Raw genomic sequence first — 19,163 nt, 5'->3', positions numbered from 1 at the left:
ATGGCCCAAGCTTCTTATGACTTATCTTCACCACTACTGGTAAAAAACCACATCGATTCTAATCAACTCGAATTACCACTTTAGAGGCATCCAAAAGATTCAACGTTTTAGTTGATATTTCAACTAACCCACCACAATACTTTCCAATTGCTTCAAAGCATTCTCTATCCCAGAAAATCAGGGGAAGATCATGAATTGTAATCCAACCTCCATAACTTCTGATAAACTCCTTTCTACAATGACATTATGGATTCCATAACTCAATCTTAATTCGGAATTCACCAACAGAAGCCCATTTTCCAGATAACTCTTTTGAATTTAACAATCTGGAATTACTAAACTTGAGTAAAGCTTTATCTTCCATGAAAGGATTGAGAACGCATGGCTGAGAATATTTTTCTTTCAAAGCCAAAGCTATCTTGGACCATTAATCATGGGCACAACATCTGGGTACTACCATTAAATTATTCCAATCAAGATCAATTACTTCCGTTTCCTTTTGAATCCAATACTTAGACATCAAGTTCTCAGAAGTCGGCTTATGAGCAAACCGACGAAAAGGCATTTCACCAGCTACTGGAACCTCAACGAAATTGCTAGCTTTGGGATTAGAATTAGTGGCCGTACGACTCAATGGAGGCATTTTTTCCGTTTAACTGCCTGTGCATAGGACAGAGGATTTCCATCTTCCTTCATCCGAAGCTGTTTTTTAGCCGGAGCAATGATCTCTTCCACTTTCGAGTTTCTGAAAATCGAAACTTCCTTGATCTGTCTCTCTGCATTTCTAGTTGAAAAATTTCGAAGCATGGTCCAGAAGTCCTTCCATCCCATCTTATCAGAACAAGCCGGAATCATAATAATCTGGCAACCACCAGTAAACGACCATAAAGTCCAAGTGATATACCACGATTGCTTAATTCTCGTCTCATGAATTTGACAGGTTCCATATGCAGAACGACCCTTAAAAGAATAATATGCTGAAACCGGTTTCTGAACTACTACTGCCATATGATTTTCGAGCCATAAAAACTGTGAAGGATGAGGCTGTAATGCTTCCTTCCTAATAACATCCTCTATCCAAATATAATCACTTTCCGCCCAAGTACAGAAGTACTTTCCTTCAATATGACAATTGCTGACTTCCATGGAGCTTTGCTTCAGAACACCATTAAACACGGCCATCGGAAAGAAGAGTGGGAGGGGCTGAGGGAGGAAGAAGGAGGGAGAGAGGCAGGCGGAAAGCGAGGAGAGAGAAGAGAGAGAAGAGAGGGTTGAGTAAAATACCTTTTATACAATAGAGTACAATTTTCAGTAATAAGACAGATTATTTTTCCGGATTACCTGGATCCATTTAGATTCCTTCCAAATCCATCCAGAGACCATTAGATCTAAATTTTTGTATATGACACTATCCAAGATCGTCATGAAGCTGAAAAAATAATGAAGCGGGGACTGGTTGCTGAGTAACTTCCATCATGTGATTTTCAAACCATAAGAATTGTGAAGAGTGCAGAGTGATCAAAACTTTTCTTTCCACATCTTCTAACATGAACATGTCATTTTCAGTCCAAATACAGAAAAAGGAACCATCAAATACAACAATTGCTAATTTCCATTATAAATGAAATCGGATAGAATTCGTGCAATGAGACTAAGATCGAACTAGGGACAGGCTAATTCGGAAACCTTTACCAAAGAAGAATCCGAAGGGAAGGAAATGAGAGGAAGAGAGAGGAGAGAGAACAGAGCATACCTTGAATTTAGCAATGTCATTTTATGTCATTACTTCATTTTCATTTATCAATGAAAAGTTTGTTTCTTGTTAAAAAAATGAGTTCCAATTGGCATAGATTTGTGACAAGCTATAATCACAAAAATATTTGTGAAGTAAGCACCAATTCGAAGGGTGTAAGCTAACAATATCCCAAAAATCCTCCCTTGAAGCATCCACACCCTGAAAAATTATCGTATTTCTTTCAAACCAAATTCTCCACAAGAGGCCCAGCCACTGCATTGATCCAACCACTGTATTTATTTCAGAACAACCACTGCATTGTTTCAAAATTTTTAAAATTGAAATATTTGTTTCTGCCCACCCTCAGATTAAGATTGAGTTTAAGTCCTTGTTTAATTGTTGGATTTAAATTTGTTTAAATTTCTCCTTTTAGATATTTACTATTTGTTGTCTTAATATGGTTAGGTTAAAAATAAAATTTCTTATTGTTCAAATATAATTAAGTTAGGAGACATCAATGGTTTTTGGTATTAAGCTCACCAGAAGGTTCGAACTTGAGACCTATAAGCCATCAAGAGACTCCAAGCCATTGCCAATCGGGCTGCCTTTTTTGGGGGCACTACTTCTGTTATTTTAGTTTGACTAACATAAAAAAATACATTTTCAAGGTTATTATAAAATTACGAAGATAAAAATTAAATACCATATATTTATGCTATTTTAATATGACCAAGTTCAAAATGAATACATGCTTAAAAAAAAAATCGAAAAATGAATGTGGTATACTTTTGTTTCTTTGAATTTCACTAATTTGAAAATCAATTTTTTTTTTTTGGGAAAGAATAGCGTTTTGATTCCTGAATTTTGAGTTTAATTTCTATTTGGTTCTTAGGCTTCAACATTTTATAGTTTTATATGTAAAGTTTCAATAATGTTCATTTTTAGTCCTTGAGATAACAGAATCGTTGGGAACCCTAACCAATGCTGATAAGGTCCATCTAATATTAATTTATATTACATTTTATGCTTATGTGGCAAAAAATAGTTTTGTAATATTTTATGGGTGATGTAGCAAAAAAATTTAAACAAAAAATTTGTTATTAATGAGTGACATGAAAAAAATCTCTCTCAAATGTATTTTTATATTTATCCATTTTTGACTATTTATTTTACTATTGAATGAAGAGTAATATTGTAGATAATTATGTGAACAATATACTTATGCTTCATTTCATGTGGGTTTTTATTATTATTATTTTTTTTGTCTAGGAATCTTGGGATATGCTTCAAAGTGAAGTTGCACAACTAATAAATAGTGATGTTCGCGGTATACCATTTACAATGCAAGTTAGCAAACCGTTGGCTGGTTTTGTTCAGCGTCTGAAAGGGAAGCAAGGGCGGTTTAGAGGAAATTTATGTGGGAAGCGTGTTGAGTACACTGGTAGAACTGTTATATCGCCTGATCCTAATTTAAAAATTACGGAGGTGAGGACACTGTGCTTAAGTCGATTATGTTTGGAGTATTTAATAATATTGCATTGACTTATTTTACCTCATGCTCTTTGTTTGCTACATCTAGGTTGCAGTTCCCATACACATGGCTCGAATTCTAACTTATCCTGAACGAGTTACTAGTCACAATATAGAGAAGTTGAGACAATGTGTTAGCAATGGTCCCGATAAATATCCTGGTGCAAGGATGCTTAGGCATCTTGATGGTTCTATGAGGTTAAAAATTTTATCATAATCCTGTTACACAAACTTTGTTATTAATTTGTTGCCTTGGATGTTCAGTGTTTTCTTACTTTCATTGTAGGTCGTTGATGATTTCTGGTAGAAAGCGCCTTGCTGATGAATTGAAATATGGTGAAATAGTTGAACGTCATCTTGAAGATGGAGATATTGTTCTTTTCAACAGACAGCCTAGTCTACATCGAATGTCTATCATGTGTCATAGGGTGATTAAACTGTCTTTCTGAGATGTTTTTGACTGAACTTTTATATTTACTTCTTGTGGCATTAGATTTTAGCATGTAATTGGTGCAGGTGAGAGTTATGCCTTGGAGAACATTGAGATTCAATGAATCTGTTTGCAATCCATATAATGCTGATTTTGATGGCGATGAGATGAATATGCATGTTCCACAAACAGAGGAGGCTCGCACGGAGGCAATTTTGTTGATGGGGGTAAATTCGAATGGAAATCACTATCACTTTTATTTACTTAATGTGGGAATTAATTGTGTTATCCAAGTCAGTGTTCTTATGCCCTTTAGATTCTCTTCACTGCTGCTGTTGTATTTATAATAGCAACAATAACATTCGTCGACTGTTGTTGATGTTGTGAAACATTGAATTACATGTAGGATTGATAAATTTTTAAGTTATGGGATCGGTGACTGTAAAACGATTATTCATTAGGGTTCTTATATCATGTATTAAATTTTGTAAAATTGGATTGTTAAGATTTTAGGCCTTAATGGTCAACTGGGAACCTTCATGTAACATCTGGGTCTTGCTTTGTACCCTTTTTTTAATAGGAGCAGAGAAAAGCTTGCATAAGTAAAAAGCCAAACTTTACAAGAGGGGGAGATGAAATATCCCCTGGACTAAAGGGTTACAAAAATGAATCCCAATTGGTAGAGATATGTTACATGAAGCTTTTTGAGAGAAGAACTTTTCTTATTATTCTGAATACAATAGAATGAAAATATATACAAGAGTACCTTCAATCAAAAGACTAGAAATTAGGTATCAATCTAGATCTACAAGGAAAACCTAAATTACATAGTATACAAGGAAATAAATTTGAAGTAATTTCTCCTAAATTTCAACTTGACTTTCTACACTACCCCTCAAGCTGGATGATATATGCTCGTCATTCCAAGTTTCGAAATCAATCAAATAAGCTTGGTTCGATGCAATGCCTTAGTTAATATATCAGCTGCTTGTTGTTGGGAGGACACATATCTTAGGTTAATTGCTGCGTCTCAATCTTCTCACTGATGAAATGACGGTCTATTTCAACGTGTTTCATCCGATCATGATGTACTGGATTTCTTGCGATGGCTATGGCAAATTGGTTGTCACATAGTACCTCTATAGTACCTTCAATCTTGATCTTGAGCTCAGTGAGAAGGCGTTTTAACCAAATTCCTTCACAAATCCCATGTGCTAATGATCGAAACTCAGCTTCAGCACTTCTTCGGGCTACAACCGGTTGTTTCTTACTGCGCCAGGTTACTAAGTTCCCCCATACATATGAACAATATTCTGATGTTGACTTCCAGTCAATTGGAGATCCGGCCCAATGTGCATCAGTGAAGACTTCAAGAGCTCGGTTTGTGGTCTTCCTGAACATGAGTCCCTTTCCAGGATCGTGCTTCAGATATCTCAATATTCTATACACAACTTCCATATGTTCCTTTGAAGGTTTGTTCAGGAATTGAGTTACCACACTAACTGAATGTCTGGTCGCGTATGAGTTAAGTATATAAGCTTCCCAACTAGATGTTGATATCTGCCTCGATCAACTGGTTCATCTTCGAGATTAACTCCAAGTTTTGAGTTTGCATCATAGGTGTATCTGTTGGTTTGCAGCCACTCATCCCCGTTTCTCTTAGGAGATCTAGTGTGTACTTTCTTTAAGTAATAGAAATCTCTTTACTAGATCTTGCGACTTCCATTCCTAGGAAATACCTTAGGTGTCCCGAGTCTTTGATCTCAAATTTCTTTGAGAGAAGTTGCTTCAGTCGAATCATCTCCTTAGAAACATTTCCTGTGAGAATTATATCATCAACATATACTATTAATACAGTGATCTTACTTGGTGAGAAAAGCTTGATGAAGAGGGTATGGTCGGATTGACATTGAGTATAGCCATCTTGTTTTAACATAACTGTAAATTTGTGAAACCAAGCCCGAGGTGACTATTTTAGTCCATATCTTTCCTCTAGTATACCTGTTCTCAAATCTAGGAGGTATGGCCATGTACACTTCCTCTACTAAATCGCCATTTAGAAATGCATTCTTTACATCTAGTTGAAACATGGGCCAATCTAGATTTGTCGCAATAGAGAGAAGTACCCTAATAGTATTCAACTTGGCAACTGGAGCAAACGTTTCCTGATAGTCAATCCCATAAGCTTGGGTGAATCCTTTAGCCACAAGATGAGCTTTTAACCGCTCTATATTACCATCTGGTTTGTTTTTGGTCGAAAAAATCCATTTACAACCAACTGTGCGTTTACCTGGGGTAAGTCTGTAAGGATCCAAGTCCCATTTTTCTCCAGAGCATGTAGCTCTTCTAGGGTGGTAGCTTTCCATTCAGGTCTCTGTAGAGCTTCTTGAACTGAGTTGAGAGTTTGTATCTGATCTAGTGAAGTCACAAAAGCTTTGAAACATGGCGACAAATTAGTGTAAGATAAGTGATATTGTAGGGGATGTTGAGTACATGAGCGAACACCTTTCCTTACAGCAATGGGTCTATCATCTTCTGACATCTTGTGTGCTATTTCAAGGACACTAGGATTTTGGTTTAGATCTTGGCTTTGCTGAACTTGTGTAGATTGTATCTCAGTCCTCTCAGGTTGTCTCGCTCTTCGTGAATAAACTTGCAATTCAGGCTCAGGGGTAGATAAGGGAGTTGACTCAGAAGATGGTACAAGTGAACTTTCAGATGATAGATTTAAAGTTACTACAGGAAAAACAGGAGTGCAGTCCCAATTTTGTGATTCAAGATCATAATGCTCCCCCTGGATTACAGAATTGGGATAATATGGTTGATGTTCAAAAAATGTGTCATCCATGGTATGAAAGAATTTTTGAAATGGAGGATGATAACACTTATATCCTTTTTGATTTGATGAGTATCCAAGGAAGACACATTTTATGGATCTCGCATCAAGTTTACTACAATTCTGAGGATATACATGAACAAATGCAGTACATCCAAATATTTTTAATGGTAGTTGGGACACCAAATAAGATGTAGGATAGATCGTCAGTAAACTTTGCAAGGGTGTGCTGAATTTGAGAGTACGGGAGGGCAATCGGTTTATGAGATAGGTCGCAGTGAGAACAGCTTCACCCCAAAAATATTTTGGAATGTGTGATGTGAGCATTAGGGATGGGCTACGTCGAGAAGATGACGATTTTTGTGTTCAACGACACCATTTTGTTATGGTGTGTCAATACAAGAACTTTGGTGAACAATGTCATGAGTTTGGAGATATGTTCCAAGGGAAGAGTTGAAAAAGTCACGTGCATTGTTAGTTTTCTGTAATTGGATATTGACTTGAAACTGATTTTGGATCATTTTATGAAAGGTTGTGAATAATTGGCTAGTTTCAGATTTGTCTTTCATTAGGAATGTCCAGTGTTTTAAAAAGCTCTAGGCGCACTAAAGCGCAATAGACCTCTGGAGAAAAAGAGAGAAAAGAACTTTTCTTATTATTCTCAATACAGTAGGATGAAAATATATACAAGAGTACCTTAAATCAAAAGACTAGAAATTAGGTATCAATCTAGATCTACAAGGAAAACTTAAATTAGATAGTATACAAGGAAATAAATTTGAAGTAATTTCTCCTAAATTTCAGCTTTGACTTTCTAAACATATCATAAGTACAAAAGGTTTTAGCTAAGGTGCACCAAGTTGAGGAGAAAAGCCTAGTGTGATCTCGAAACTCCATGCCGGTTTTGATGCTTTTGAAAATCCATTGATTTCTCTACTGCCAAATTGTCCAAAAAACTGTCAGCCACTGTTTAATTCAAATTTCTCCCACTTGCCCATTTAAGGGGGAGCAAACCATACTCTGAGTAAGAGCTGCTCCACGTCTTGGGCCAACACTAACTGAGGCCAAAGAAGGTAAAAAGAATGGAATAAACAGCCTTAACGAAGGGACAGAGGAAGAAAAGATGAGCATGACTTCCCAGGGCTCTTTTGGACATAACACACCAATAAGGGACAGTGACATCATTGGCATCCTTATTTGCAACCTGGCACAAGCGTTCAGGCTCTTTTGGCTAAAAATCCATAGGAAAACCTTTACCTTTTTAGGATAATTTGCTTTCAATATGGTATTTGTGAAATGAGCTTTAATCTTGGGAACAAGAGATTTATCTTTGAAAGCACCACTGCTGTGACGTGAAAAGTCCACACTTCAAAGTCATCTCAGCTAGAAGGCTTGATAAAGGAACTACCTCAATTATGCTTGAGAACTCCCTTATACAAGATGAACCCCCACGGCAATAATAAGAATAACCCCAATAAATAGATGATAAACCACCCGAAGAAAGCTAAACAGATTTTTACTTGGAAAAATATGATCAAAGATCAATAATAAAGGAGAACTTGTTCCTATATTCAAGATTTCGAACTCTCCACAATCTAACTGATCAAACTAGATTGGAAGTTCTAAAACATTCATTCTAACACAAGAATACAAAGAAAGTTTAAAGCTTGAGAGAGATTAAACTCAATCTGAAATTTCATTCATTGAATGTTGTGTTTGAAAAGCAAATGTATCGGTCTTATGAGACGTAATAATGCACTCCTTGCTAAATGGGGCTGGCGGTTTGCTAGTGAATCACACTCTCATTGGAGGAAGGTAGTGGAGAGTATTCACGGTTTAGATCCTCTTGGCTGGTTCACCTCTCCTAGTTTGTACATATGTATGCACTGTTCACTGTGCAGCAGTTCTTGTGAGTTCCAGCAACATATAGTCTTCCATTGTTCATATTCTACTTTTTGTTGGAAACTATTCTTCGAGATCTTTGAGGTCTCTTGGGTTTTTGACTTCAATGTTTCAAAGGCTGTTCACTCTTTGTTAATTGGTTTGAGGCTTTCACCGAAGGCAGGTCTTCTTTGGTGCAATGGAGTCGAAGCTTTGCTGTCCGACGTTTGGTTTGAAAGGAATCAAAGGACTTTTGAGGGGAAAAGAAGAGCTTCGGTTGATGTTTTCAACTTAGCCAAGTTTAAGGCTTCTCAATGGTGTGCGCTTTCTAATTTATTCATCGATTATTCTTCGAGTATGATTTGTTCAAACTTGGAGGCTTTTATAACTCCCCTTAATTTTTGTTTATGATGTTTATTGTTCGTTTACATTTTGATGTAGTTAGTAGGTTATGTCGGTTAGTTAGTTAAACGGTTAGTTCTTGGTTGCTGTTATTTTAGTTATTGAGTAGTTGTTATTTTAGTTATTGAGTAGTTGTTATCCCAGCAGCCTCTATAAATAGCTGCTGGATTTCAGTGTTTAAAGAATACAATTCTCTTCAAGATTTCTACCTAGATTGTGTACACCAAAATTGGTATCAGAGCATCCCGATTTTCTGGGTTGTTATGGCGGGAAAGAAGTCAATCAACATTGGAGATTCTTCCCTCGCCAACAAAGAAATGGAGCAAACCTCCATTCTCTCACCACGATCGTCAACCGCACGCTTGCTGTCGGTTGAAGGAGAGGTGAAAGCCATCCAACAGGATGTCGGCGAGATTAAACAAATTCTGGAGATTATTCACGAAAAGCTAGAAGCTATGAGTGTCCATCAAACTCCAGCGCGAAACGCGCCCTTGCTGCAAGAAAGAATGGGTCAAGAAGGGAGGGTGAGGGTCATGATCAGGCGTATCCCCAAGAAAGGCATGTCAACCCTCCAAGAAGACAGCAGGCGGCCCGTCTAGGTCCAAGAAACTTTCAAGAACCACGCCTTTTCCATCAAGAAATCAATCGGAATCCCCTGTTTCAGCGGCGGCATGAGGTACTTTTTGATTCTTCAAGCGATGAAGACAATGAAATGATTGCTTTTGAAGGGGAACATTTTGGTAGGTACCCTAATCCCATTAGGAATCCAGAACAAAATGAATATAAAATGAAGATTGATCTTCCTAGTTTTAATGGAAAAATGGATATTGAAGGATTCTTAGATTGGGTAAAGAACGTGGAAAATTTCTTTAGCTACATGGGTACTCCCGAACATAAAAAGGTCCGTTTAGTCGTGTTGAAACTGAAAGGGGGAGCTTCAGCTTGGTGGGATCAGTTGGAAATCAATCGGCATCGTTATGGGAAGCAACCCATTCGTAATTGGGAGCGTATGAAGAAACTCATGCGTGAACGTTTCCTCCCCATCAATTTTGAGCAAGTTTTATACAATCAATACCAGAATTGTAAACAAGGTTCCCGATCCATAGCTGATTACTCCGAAGAGTTTCATCGGTTAGGTGCAAGAACCAACCTCTTGGAAAGCCAACAACATTTGGTTGCAAGATTCATTGGTGGTTTGCGTGCGGATATTAAAGAACAGATCGCATTGCAACCAATCAGTTACCTCAATGAAGCCATTTCAACAGCAACTACCATTGAAGAACAAATTGGCAACCGTTTCAAGAAACAGTATTCAAGAAGAGGGAATTGGGACCAAGGGGGAACATCCAAACGGTCCACTCCTCTGGGAGATAATGATTTTGCTCCTCCTTTCACGTCAACACCTCCTAAAGGTAAGTCTTCTGAACCTGATTCTGTTAAGGCTAAATCCATTGCTAGTGTGGCAGGAAAACGACAAGGAAACATGTATTCCCGACCAACATTAGGCAAGTGCTTCCGGTGTGGACAAACTGGGCATTTATCTAATGACTGTCCTCAACGAAAAGCTATCAACATTGTTGATGACGACGACACACAAGACAACAGTGGAGAAGAGCTGGAGGAGGATGTCGACTATGTTGCCCCAGATGAAGGAGATATTGTTTCATGTGTTCTCCAACGAGTGTTGTTGACACCTAAAACCGAAGTGGCTTATCAAAGACACGCTCTCTTTAAAACTAGATGCACGATCAACGGGAAAATCTGCAATGTTATAGTAGATAGTGGCAGCACTGAAAATGTCATTTCAAGTAGGTTGGTTACTACTTTACATTTACCTTTATCCCTTCACCCTGCCCCTTATAAGGTGTCTTGGATTAAAAAAGGGGGTGAGGTACATGTTACACATACTTGCACGATAGCATTGTCCATTGGGGCAACCTATAAAGATCAAATTGTATGTGATGTACTCGACATGGATGTCTGTCATGTTCTATTGGGAAGACCATGGCAATTTGATACCCAAGCTCTCCATAGAGGGAGAGACAATACTTATGAGTTTCTGTGGATGGGTAAAAAGGTGGTCCTTCTACCGTTAAACCCGTCTAAATCTCTTCCTTTAAAAGACAGTGATAAAGGGAAGGGTAGCCTTTTCACCATTACTTCAGCCAAAAAATTCATTGGACAATCGAATGATCCTATCCTCAGGTTGATTGTTAAAGAGTTTGGTTCCATGGATGATAGCTCGAATATTCCTCCTGCTGTCAGTCAATTATTGACACAATTTGCGTCCATACTGGAAACACCAATAGGACTACCCCCTCTCCGAAACATCCAGCACAACATTGATTTTTTACCAGGGGCACCACTCCCTAATTTGGCACATTATCGAATGAGCCCAATCGAATATAAGATACTTCATGACCAAATCCAAGAGTTACTTGATAAGGGGCATATACAACCAAGCTTGAGCCCTTGTGCGGTGCCCGCCCTTTTGAATCCCAAAAAGGATGGCACTTGGCGAATGTGCGTCGACAGTCGTGCCATAAACAAAATAACAGTGAAATATCGATTTCCCATACCAAGGATTACGGATCTTTTGGACCAATTGGGCGGCACTACTATCTTCTCCAAGGCTGATCTCAAGAGTGGCTACCACCAAATTCGCATTAGACCTGGCGATGAGTGGAAAACCGCATTCAAGACGAATGAGGGCTTATTTGAATGGCTTGTTATGCCATTCGGGTTATCTAATGCCCCAAGTACCTTCATGAGACTTATGAACCAGGTTTTGTTCCCTTTCATTAACAAATTTATTGTTGTTTACTTCGATGATATTCTCATTTATAGCCTTAATATGCATGACCACTTAGAACATCTTAAATTACTCTTCACCACTTTGGCCGTTAACAAATTAGTAATCAATATCAAAAAGTGCCTTTTTGTCACTACTGAAATATCATTCTTAGGCTTTATCATTGGTCATAATAGAGTTCAGATGGACCCTTCTAAAATTAAGGCCATAGCCGAATGGGGGGAACCTAAAACAGTTAAAGATGTCCCATGCTTTCTAGGGCTTGCATCATTTTATAGGAAATTTATTAAACATTTTAGCTCGATAGTAGCTCCATTAACCAACTGTCTTAAAAAGGGACAATTTTACTGGGGACAACCACAACTTGATAGTTTCCATCTCATTAAAACTAAACTTTGTCAGAGCCCCGTCCTCGCTCTTCCAGACTTTGATTTCCCTTTTGAGGTCGCGGTAGATGCATCCGGTATAGGTATAGGAGCTGTCCTTTCTCAACATAATCACCCTCTAGAATATTTTAGTGAGAAACTTAGCTCATCCTATCAATAGTGGAGCACATATGAACAAGAACTCTATGCCCTTGTACGTACGTGCATTAAAACAATGGGAACATTATCTGCTAAGCAAAGAATTTGTATTGTTTACGGATCATTTTTCCTTAAAATTTTTGCATACTTAAAAAACAATAAGCCGTATGCATGCCCGTTGGTTGTCTTTCCTCCAACGATTTGACTTTGTAATTAAACACAAAGCGGGAACAACCAATAAGGCGGCAGACGCTTTGAGTCGGAAGAACACCCTCTTAACAATCCTTAAGGGTGAAATTATTGCCTTTGACTATTTACCGGACTTGTATGAAATCGATAAAGACTTCCAAGACATTTGGTACAAATGTTCTAATCATATGGCCATCGACGACTACCATATTGTAGAAGGATATTTATTCAAAGGAAATACACTCGGTATCCCGCACACTTCCTTAAGGGAGGCTATTTTGCGGAATGCTCATGCGGGTGGCCTTGCGGGGCACTTAGGCCGTGATAAAACTTTGGACATCGTCACTTCTCGTTTCTATTGGCCCCACATCCGCAAGGATGTCTTTAACTATGTCACCAAATGCTTTACTTGCCAAACATATAAAGGCTCCACGGAAAATACTGGCCTCTATACACCTTTGCCAGTCCCAGAAAGTATATGGGAGGATCTGTCCATGGACTTCGTTCTTGGACTACCCCGAACACAACGGGGATTCGACTCTGTCATGGTGGTAGTAGACCGCTTCAGCAAAATGGCACATTTTGCGGCATGTAAAAAGACCTCCGATGCAATCGCCATAGCTACATTATTTTTTAGAGACATTGTCTGACTTCATGGCATTCCTAAATCCATTGTCTCGGATCGTGATGTCAAATTCTTAAGCCACTTTAGGCGCACACTGTGGAAGAAATTTGACACGTCTCTCAAGTTTAGCACACCAGCCATCCGCAGACTGATGGCCAAACAGAGGTCACCAACCGATCTTTGGGAAACCTCATTCGATGCATCAGCGGGGATCATCCTAAACAATGGGACATGTCGCTTGCTCAAGCTGAGTTTGCCTATAACCACATGAAGAACAGAACCACAGGGAAGTCCCCATTTGAGGTAGTCTACACTAAACTCCCTAGATTAACTTTAGATTTGGCTAAACTTCCTTCCTCTGTTGATCTCAGCCTAGAAGCCGAAGAAATGGCCAGCCGCGTGACCGAGTTACATCAGGAGGTCCGACGACACATTGAGCAATCCAATTCCAAGTATAAAGCTGCTGCTGACAAGAAAAGAAGACCGAAAGAGTTCCAAGTAGGTGACCTAGTCATGATTCATCTAAGGAAAAGCCGATTTCCAACGGGGACCTACTCTAAACTCAAAAAGAAGAAATTGGGACCCTTTCAAGTAATCGAGCGCTTTGGATCGAATGCATACAAGGTTCAGCTTCCATCAACTTACAATTTCAGCCCCATATTTAACGTGGCTGATCTTTACACTTATAGCCCACCAGATTCCTTTCAAATAAACCCTTAACTCGAGGACGAGTTCTTTTTAAGGGTGGGGGAAATTGATGTAGTTAGTAGGTTATGTCGGTTAGTTAGTTAAACTGTTAGTTCTTGGTTGCTGTTATTTTAGTTATTGAGTAGTTGTTATTTTAGTTATTGAGTAGTTGTTATCCCAGCAGCCTCTATAAATAGCTGCTGGATTTCAGTGTTTAAAGAATACAATTCTCTTCAAGATTTCTACCTAGATTGTGTACACCACATTTTCACTCCTTCAAGACTTTGTATTTCTGAACAATTTTCTGTTCCTTTTCACGATATCAATGAAGAGTTCATTTCTTGTCAAAAAAGGAAAAAATTTGTACAACTTGCCAGCTTCAGCATGGCACTTTGGCGCTTTATAATGGATAGAGCTCTTAGGAGAAGAAATCCATTCATTGTTGGAGAGGAGGTATTTGGCAGTAATAATTTTCCTCCACAGGATGTTGGTCTTTCACTCCATCTAACCAGATTGCTACCTCCCTGGGCATTTGAAAATAGATAGATACTATATAGGAATGCTAGATAAGAATGCATTTGCAAGTGTGAATCAGCCACCTTTTGAGAAAACCTGGTGCGGTGCTTCCATTTGGCTAGCTTATTTTCTTCCAAGGTAACTAAAGGGCCATCTCCTAGCAGAACACCTCTACATTAAAGCCATGTATCCACCTCATTGTCTTTCATATTGATACCCACTATAGAAATCTTGCTCAGACGGACTTTTAGCACTTCAAACAGGTTAATAACTTAATGTAGATTTCTGATTTTAGCATGGTCGTGGCTGGTGAAAAGGAGTGTCATTTGCAAATTGCAGATGACTAAAATGGATGGAATCTCTCCCCACTTGGCCTTGAAGGACCCTTTCTGATGGCCTTATCCCAACAGTGAGCTAAACAATTCTGCATAGAGCATAAAAAGGAAGGGGGATATGGTCTTGCTTTGTACTTTTCACGGCTCTTAATGAAAAGTGCTGCTTTTTTATATATATTTTTTTGAATAAGAAACAAATTTATCATTGATTAATGAAAAATGTTCAAAGAGACAAACTTGCGAAAGAGTGAAAGAAAAAGCAAGAAAACATAGAACCAGACCTCCAAAAGCAAAAAGAAAAATACAACAGAAAGCCAGAGAGGGGGGTGGTGGTGGTGGTGAAGAACTCCCAATTCAAACAAATGTCCTGCAGAGAGTAGTCTGAAAACTATTTGGACCGACCAATGATTCTCAAAATCTCTGAGGATTCTTTGGTGGAAACCGAAAGGGAATTTTTATTAGAATGTCAAAGATCTGTCTTCTATTGGACAGGAAAGCTCCTTTTATAATAAGGGAGCTGGAAACTAGCCGTTACTAACTAACATCTAACAAGAAACTAGCTGTTAGGCTTATAACCAACTAACAACTAACAACTTTAGCCTTTAACCAAAAAATACACTTTACAAGACTACATCAGAATATTGATTATAGAGGATTTGCTCATAATTGATGGGAAGAAACCGAGTTCTCATAAGTTTTTTCATTTTTTCCCACGTACCGATGGGGAGTTTGCCAAAACGTTGGCGATTTGTCTCGAGTTGCTCCCACCAGGCTGAGGCTCCCCCTTTTAATTTGTGGGCAACCAATTTGACTTTCTTATGGTCAGGGGTGTTCATATACTCAAAAAAAATTTCGACGTTCTTGATCCATTCAAGAAACCCTTCAATATCAAGTTTCCCATCAAAGATGGGTAGGTCAACCTTCATTTTATAATCTGAAGGTTCTCTTCGATTGGGATGATCATACCGATTGCCATATGGGTGAATCTCCCAAGGAGGAATGCCATCTTCATCGCTTGAAGAATTGACCAACACAGCTCTGTTTCGATGAGGACCATGCTGTCTATAGGCCGGATTATAAAATCGGCGGGTTTCTTGATTTTTCCGGTTGGAGGGAAACATGTCTGGAGGAATACCAAGACAATCAGTTGGTAAATCATGGTCAGGGTTGTGGCAACAGACCTGTTGCAGAGGGGAATAAGGAAGTGGTAGTTGCCTGAGGGAGGGATCTTGAAATGGGATGGGTTCTTGACGTAATCTTGAAGTTGTTTGCTTAGCGTCATCATCAATCTTGATCCCCTTGTCACGCACCTCCTTCCCTTTGTTGTTTCTTTGTTGTTCTTGATGCAGATAAATGTTATCCAATTTGTCAACGATTGAAAACAGTATCTGACGGATCCCAACCACATTCCTTTGGAGTGTTTCAACAGCTCCTTCAACCACCATTAATCGGTTAGTTGAGGTTCGTGGAGAGAGGCGGGATATTTCTTCCGTCTCTTTGTTGGCCAGGTGAGAATCTCCAATAGCTGGATTAGGTTTCTTTCCTGCCATTGAAAAGCCCAAGAATTTCGGTGCTCTGATACCAATTTGGTGGAAACCGAAAGGGAATTTTTATTAGAATGTCAAAGATCTGTCTTCTATTGGACAGGAAAGCTCCTTTTATAATAAGGGAGCTGGAAACTAGCCGTTACTAACTAACATCTAACAAGAAACTAGCCGTTAGGCTTATAACCAACTAACAACTAACAACTTTAGCCTTTAACCAAAAAATACACTTTACAAGACTACATCATTCTTTGATTGCGTTCCATCTAAAGTTCGGAGATGATGGCTTTTACTACATTAACTCATAGTAAGCTTGATCTAGGAGCCAAAGAGGGATCAGAAAGTAATTGGAAAACATTACTCTGAAAGTCATGATAAAAAACCCATGAAAATTGAAGATTCTTAAAAAATAACTCCAGCAAGACAATGAATATGGAGTATGGACAACCAGAAAATAAATGGTTATGATATGAAGCCGCAAAACACAAGTATCAAATTGATGGCTGAAGAAAAGTGCTGGGCAGCCTCTTTTGTAAAATTATCCGTTGTATTGAGCTTACTATTGAGTAAAACCTAAAGAATAAATGGTTATAATGTGCTGTTTTCTTATATAAAAAAACAAAAATCACTGCAAGACGTAAGATCTTAAATCATCTTTTTTTATTTATATTAGAAACTGGCTTTTACCCTTTTCATTGATTTTTCCTTCTTTCTGAATGAAATGTCTTAGATCTCTTTAAGAATGCATGTTTTCTCTCATTCTCCCGATTTTTGTCACTCTAATGTATATGAAGTTGGATACTCTTCTGAGAGGCTCAAGTGTTTCCATTTGATCGAATGGTTTCTTTTTTTGGTATTTAAGTTGTTTACCATCCTCCGGGTCAATATTTTATTCTTATTTTAAAATAATGTATTCTCTGTGTTCAGGTGCAAAATAATTTATGCACTCCCAAAAATGGGGAGATTTTAGTTGCTTCAACTCAAGATTTTTTGACATCATCTTTTCTCATAACAAGAAAAGACACATTTTATGACCGTGCAGCATTTTCTCTTATGTGTTCTTATATGGGAGATGGCATGGATTTGGTTGACTTGCCTACACCTACAATTGTTAAAGTGAGTTGACGATTCATTGTTTCCTTCTGAATAGCAATAACTAGAGGTGTTCTGTGTTCATAATACTACTTTGCTTTGGTTCGTGTTATCCATATATACTGTGCATATTTCAATTTAAAAGTCATTATTCTTGTATTCTATTGCTGAAATCGTCACAGTAGAAATTTCATAGGCCATTTTGCATATTACTTGTGCTGCAACAGAGCAATGGTCCATACCCCAAAACTTGAATGAATTGAAGTGACCTTTAGGATTGATGAAATATTACACAAATTCATTGCTTTTACTGTTGCATAACAGTTGAAGAAAGACGACATCCATTAAAAGTTGCGATGACCTTCCTTAACATTAGTTTGGGAACATTAATTTCTTATCCAAAAAAAATAAAAACATTAGTTCGGGAACTACCATACTTCTTACAACATATTATCATGGAGGACACTTCTAGGATTGGGATAGGAGTTGTGGTGACAGGGGGATTGCGGCTTTAATGACACTTATGGGATTGGGACAGGAGTAGGAGCTGGTGTTGTAGGGATTATATTTTTGCTTACATTAGTAGACTTTATCTCTTTACAACCAGCTCAAAGTCGTTCATGAAAGGGAAATTATAACAATTTTCATGGAAGTTCACAAAATGAAGACCATATTTGTTGGGTCGGCCGCTGGGGAAACACAGCCTGGCCCCCTCTCGGGAAACGGGGTCTAGGCTTCGCTGGACGACACGACATTCTCGTTCAAATATAGGCTGAAAATATGTGGCTACGATGGATCATAAAATCCTCAAAGTTTTGTTGGATTAGAGGGAAATCACGACTAATTATTAGAAATGGCTAGCCTGGTTGCCAAGGGTTTGGGGTGTCTTGGTCATATAGGTTTAGATGTCTCTGGGTTCAAACATTTCGATGATCTTAATGGAATGTCTCTGATGTCTTTGTGTTGCTTAATGGAAAGCCTAGAGATAAGATAAAGGCCAAGAGGGGCTTAAGGCAAGGTGATTCCCTCTCCCCTTTTCTCTTCACGATTGTGGGTGATGCATTGAGTAGATTAATTCACTTTTGTAATGAGAAGAATATTCTCAAAGGTTTCAATATTGGAACTAGCTCCTTAGAGGTGACTCATCTCCAATATGCCGACGATGTGCTTATTTTCTGCCCCTTTTCAGCTCAATTAATGGAGAATTGGTGGGGTCTCATTCATGTGTTTTTATTGGCATCAGGTCTTTCTCTGAATGTCTCAAAAACTGCTGTAATTGGTGTTAATTATACAAGGTCAGAGGTTATTTGGCTGCAAGATGGATTCTTTCCCTTTTAATTATCTGGGTTTCCCCCTCGGAGGGAACCACAAGACCACTAGTTTTTGGGCTTCGGTGGTGGACAAAATGCACAAAGACTCCAAAAATGAGATCTTTGCTTCTTTCCAAGGGTGGTAGGCTTACTCTTGCTCAGTCGGTCTTCAATAGCATCCCCATATACTTCTTTTCGATTCTCAAAGCTCCAAAGACAATCATAAAGTCTATGGAGAAGCTTACGTGGGACTTCATATGGAATGGTGTGATTCCTAGATCGATGGGGAATTTGGTGAAGTGGTCTTGGTTGGCTTTGCCTCATAGGCAGAGTGGCCTGGAGTTGGTTCTTTGAGGCTAAGGAACAATGCTCTATTAATGAAATGGTTATGGCGGTTCACAGTGGAAAGAAATAGCCTTTGGAGACGGGTGATAGCCACTATTTATGGTGTGGAGTCTTTTGGATGGTGGGCAAAACCATTAGGTGGTTCTTCTATTGGAAGACCGTGGAGGGACATACAAGAGAACCTTAGAGCTTTTCAAAAGTTTTCCTTCTTCAAAGTATCCTCAGGTGTCCAAGTCAGATTTTGGGAAGACATATGGATTGATTATGCCCCTCTTTCCACCACTTTCTCGGATTTGTTTGCATTATCCTCCAAGAAAGGTATGTCCATTGCAGATTGTTGGTGTGCAGAGGCCTCAACTTGGAATCTTGG

General features: G+C 38.6%; 1 protein-coding gene across 3 annotated transcripts in view; it reads left to right on the top strand.

Annotated features, from left to right (window-relative positions):
• Positions 1-19,163, top strand: part of NRPC1 (nuclear RNA polymerase C1) — a 66,856-nt gene that overhangs the window by 24,045 nt on the left and 23,648 nt on the right. For 2 of the 3 annotated variants that reach the window (XM_088122060.1, XM_088122059.1), the window contains exons 9-13: positions 3,005-3,220; positions 3,315-3,463; positions 3,552-3,693; positions 3,782-3,922; positions 16,974-17,162. In XM_088122060.1, coding sequence (XP_087978186.1) covers positions 3,005-3,220; positions 3,315-3,463; positions 3,552-3,693; positions 3,782-3,922; positions 16,974-17,162 — 837 coding nt within the window. The remainder of the gene's footprint in view (positions 1-3,004; positions 3,221-3,314; positions 3,464-3,551; positions 3,694-3,781; positions 3,923-16,973; positions 17,163-19,163) is intronic. The other variant, XM_088122061.1, reaches the window with a different exon arrangement.

The sequence above is a fragment of the Momordica charantia genome (assembly GCF_013281855.1).
Source record: "Momordica charantia cultivar OHB3-1 chromosome 3 unlocalized genomic scaffold, Mcharantia_2.0 BLBB01000003.1, whole genome shotgun sequence".
In the NCBI taxonomy this organism is placed as follows: Eukaryota; Viridiplantae; Streptophyta; class Magnoliopsida; order Cucurbitales; family Cucurbitaceae; genus Momordica; species Momordica charantia.
This window is presented reverse-complemented; position numbering and strand designations above follow the sequence as displayed.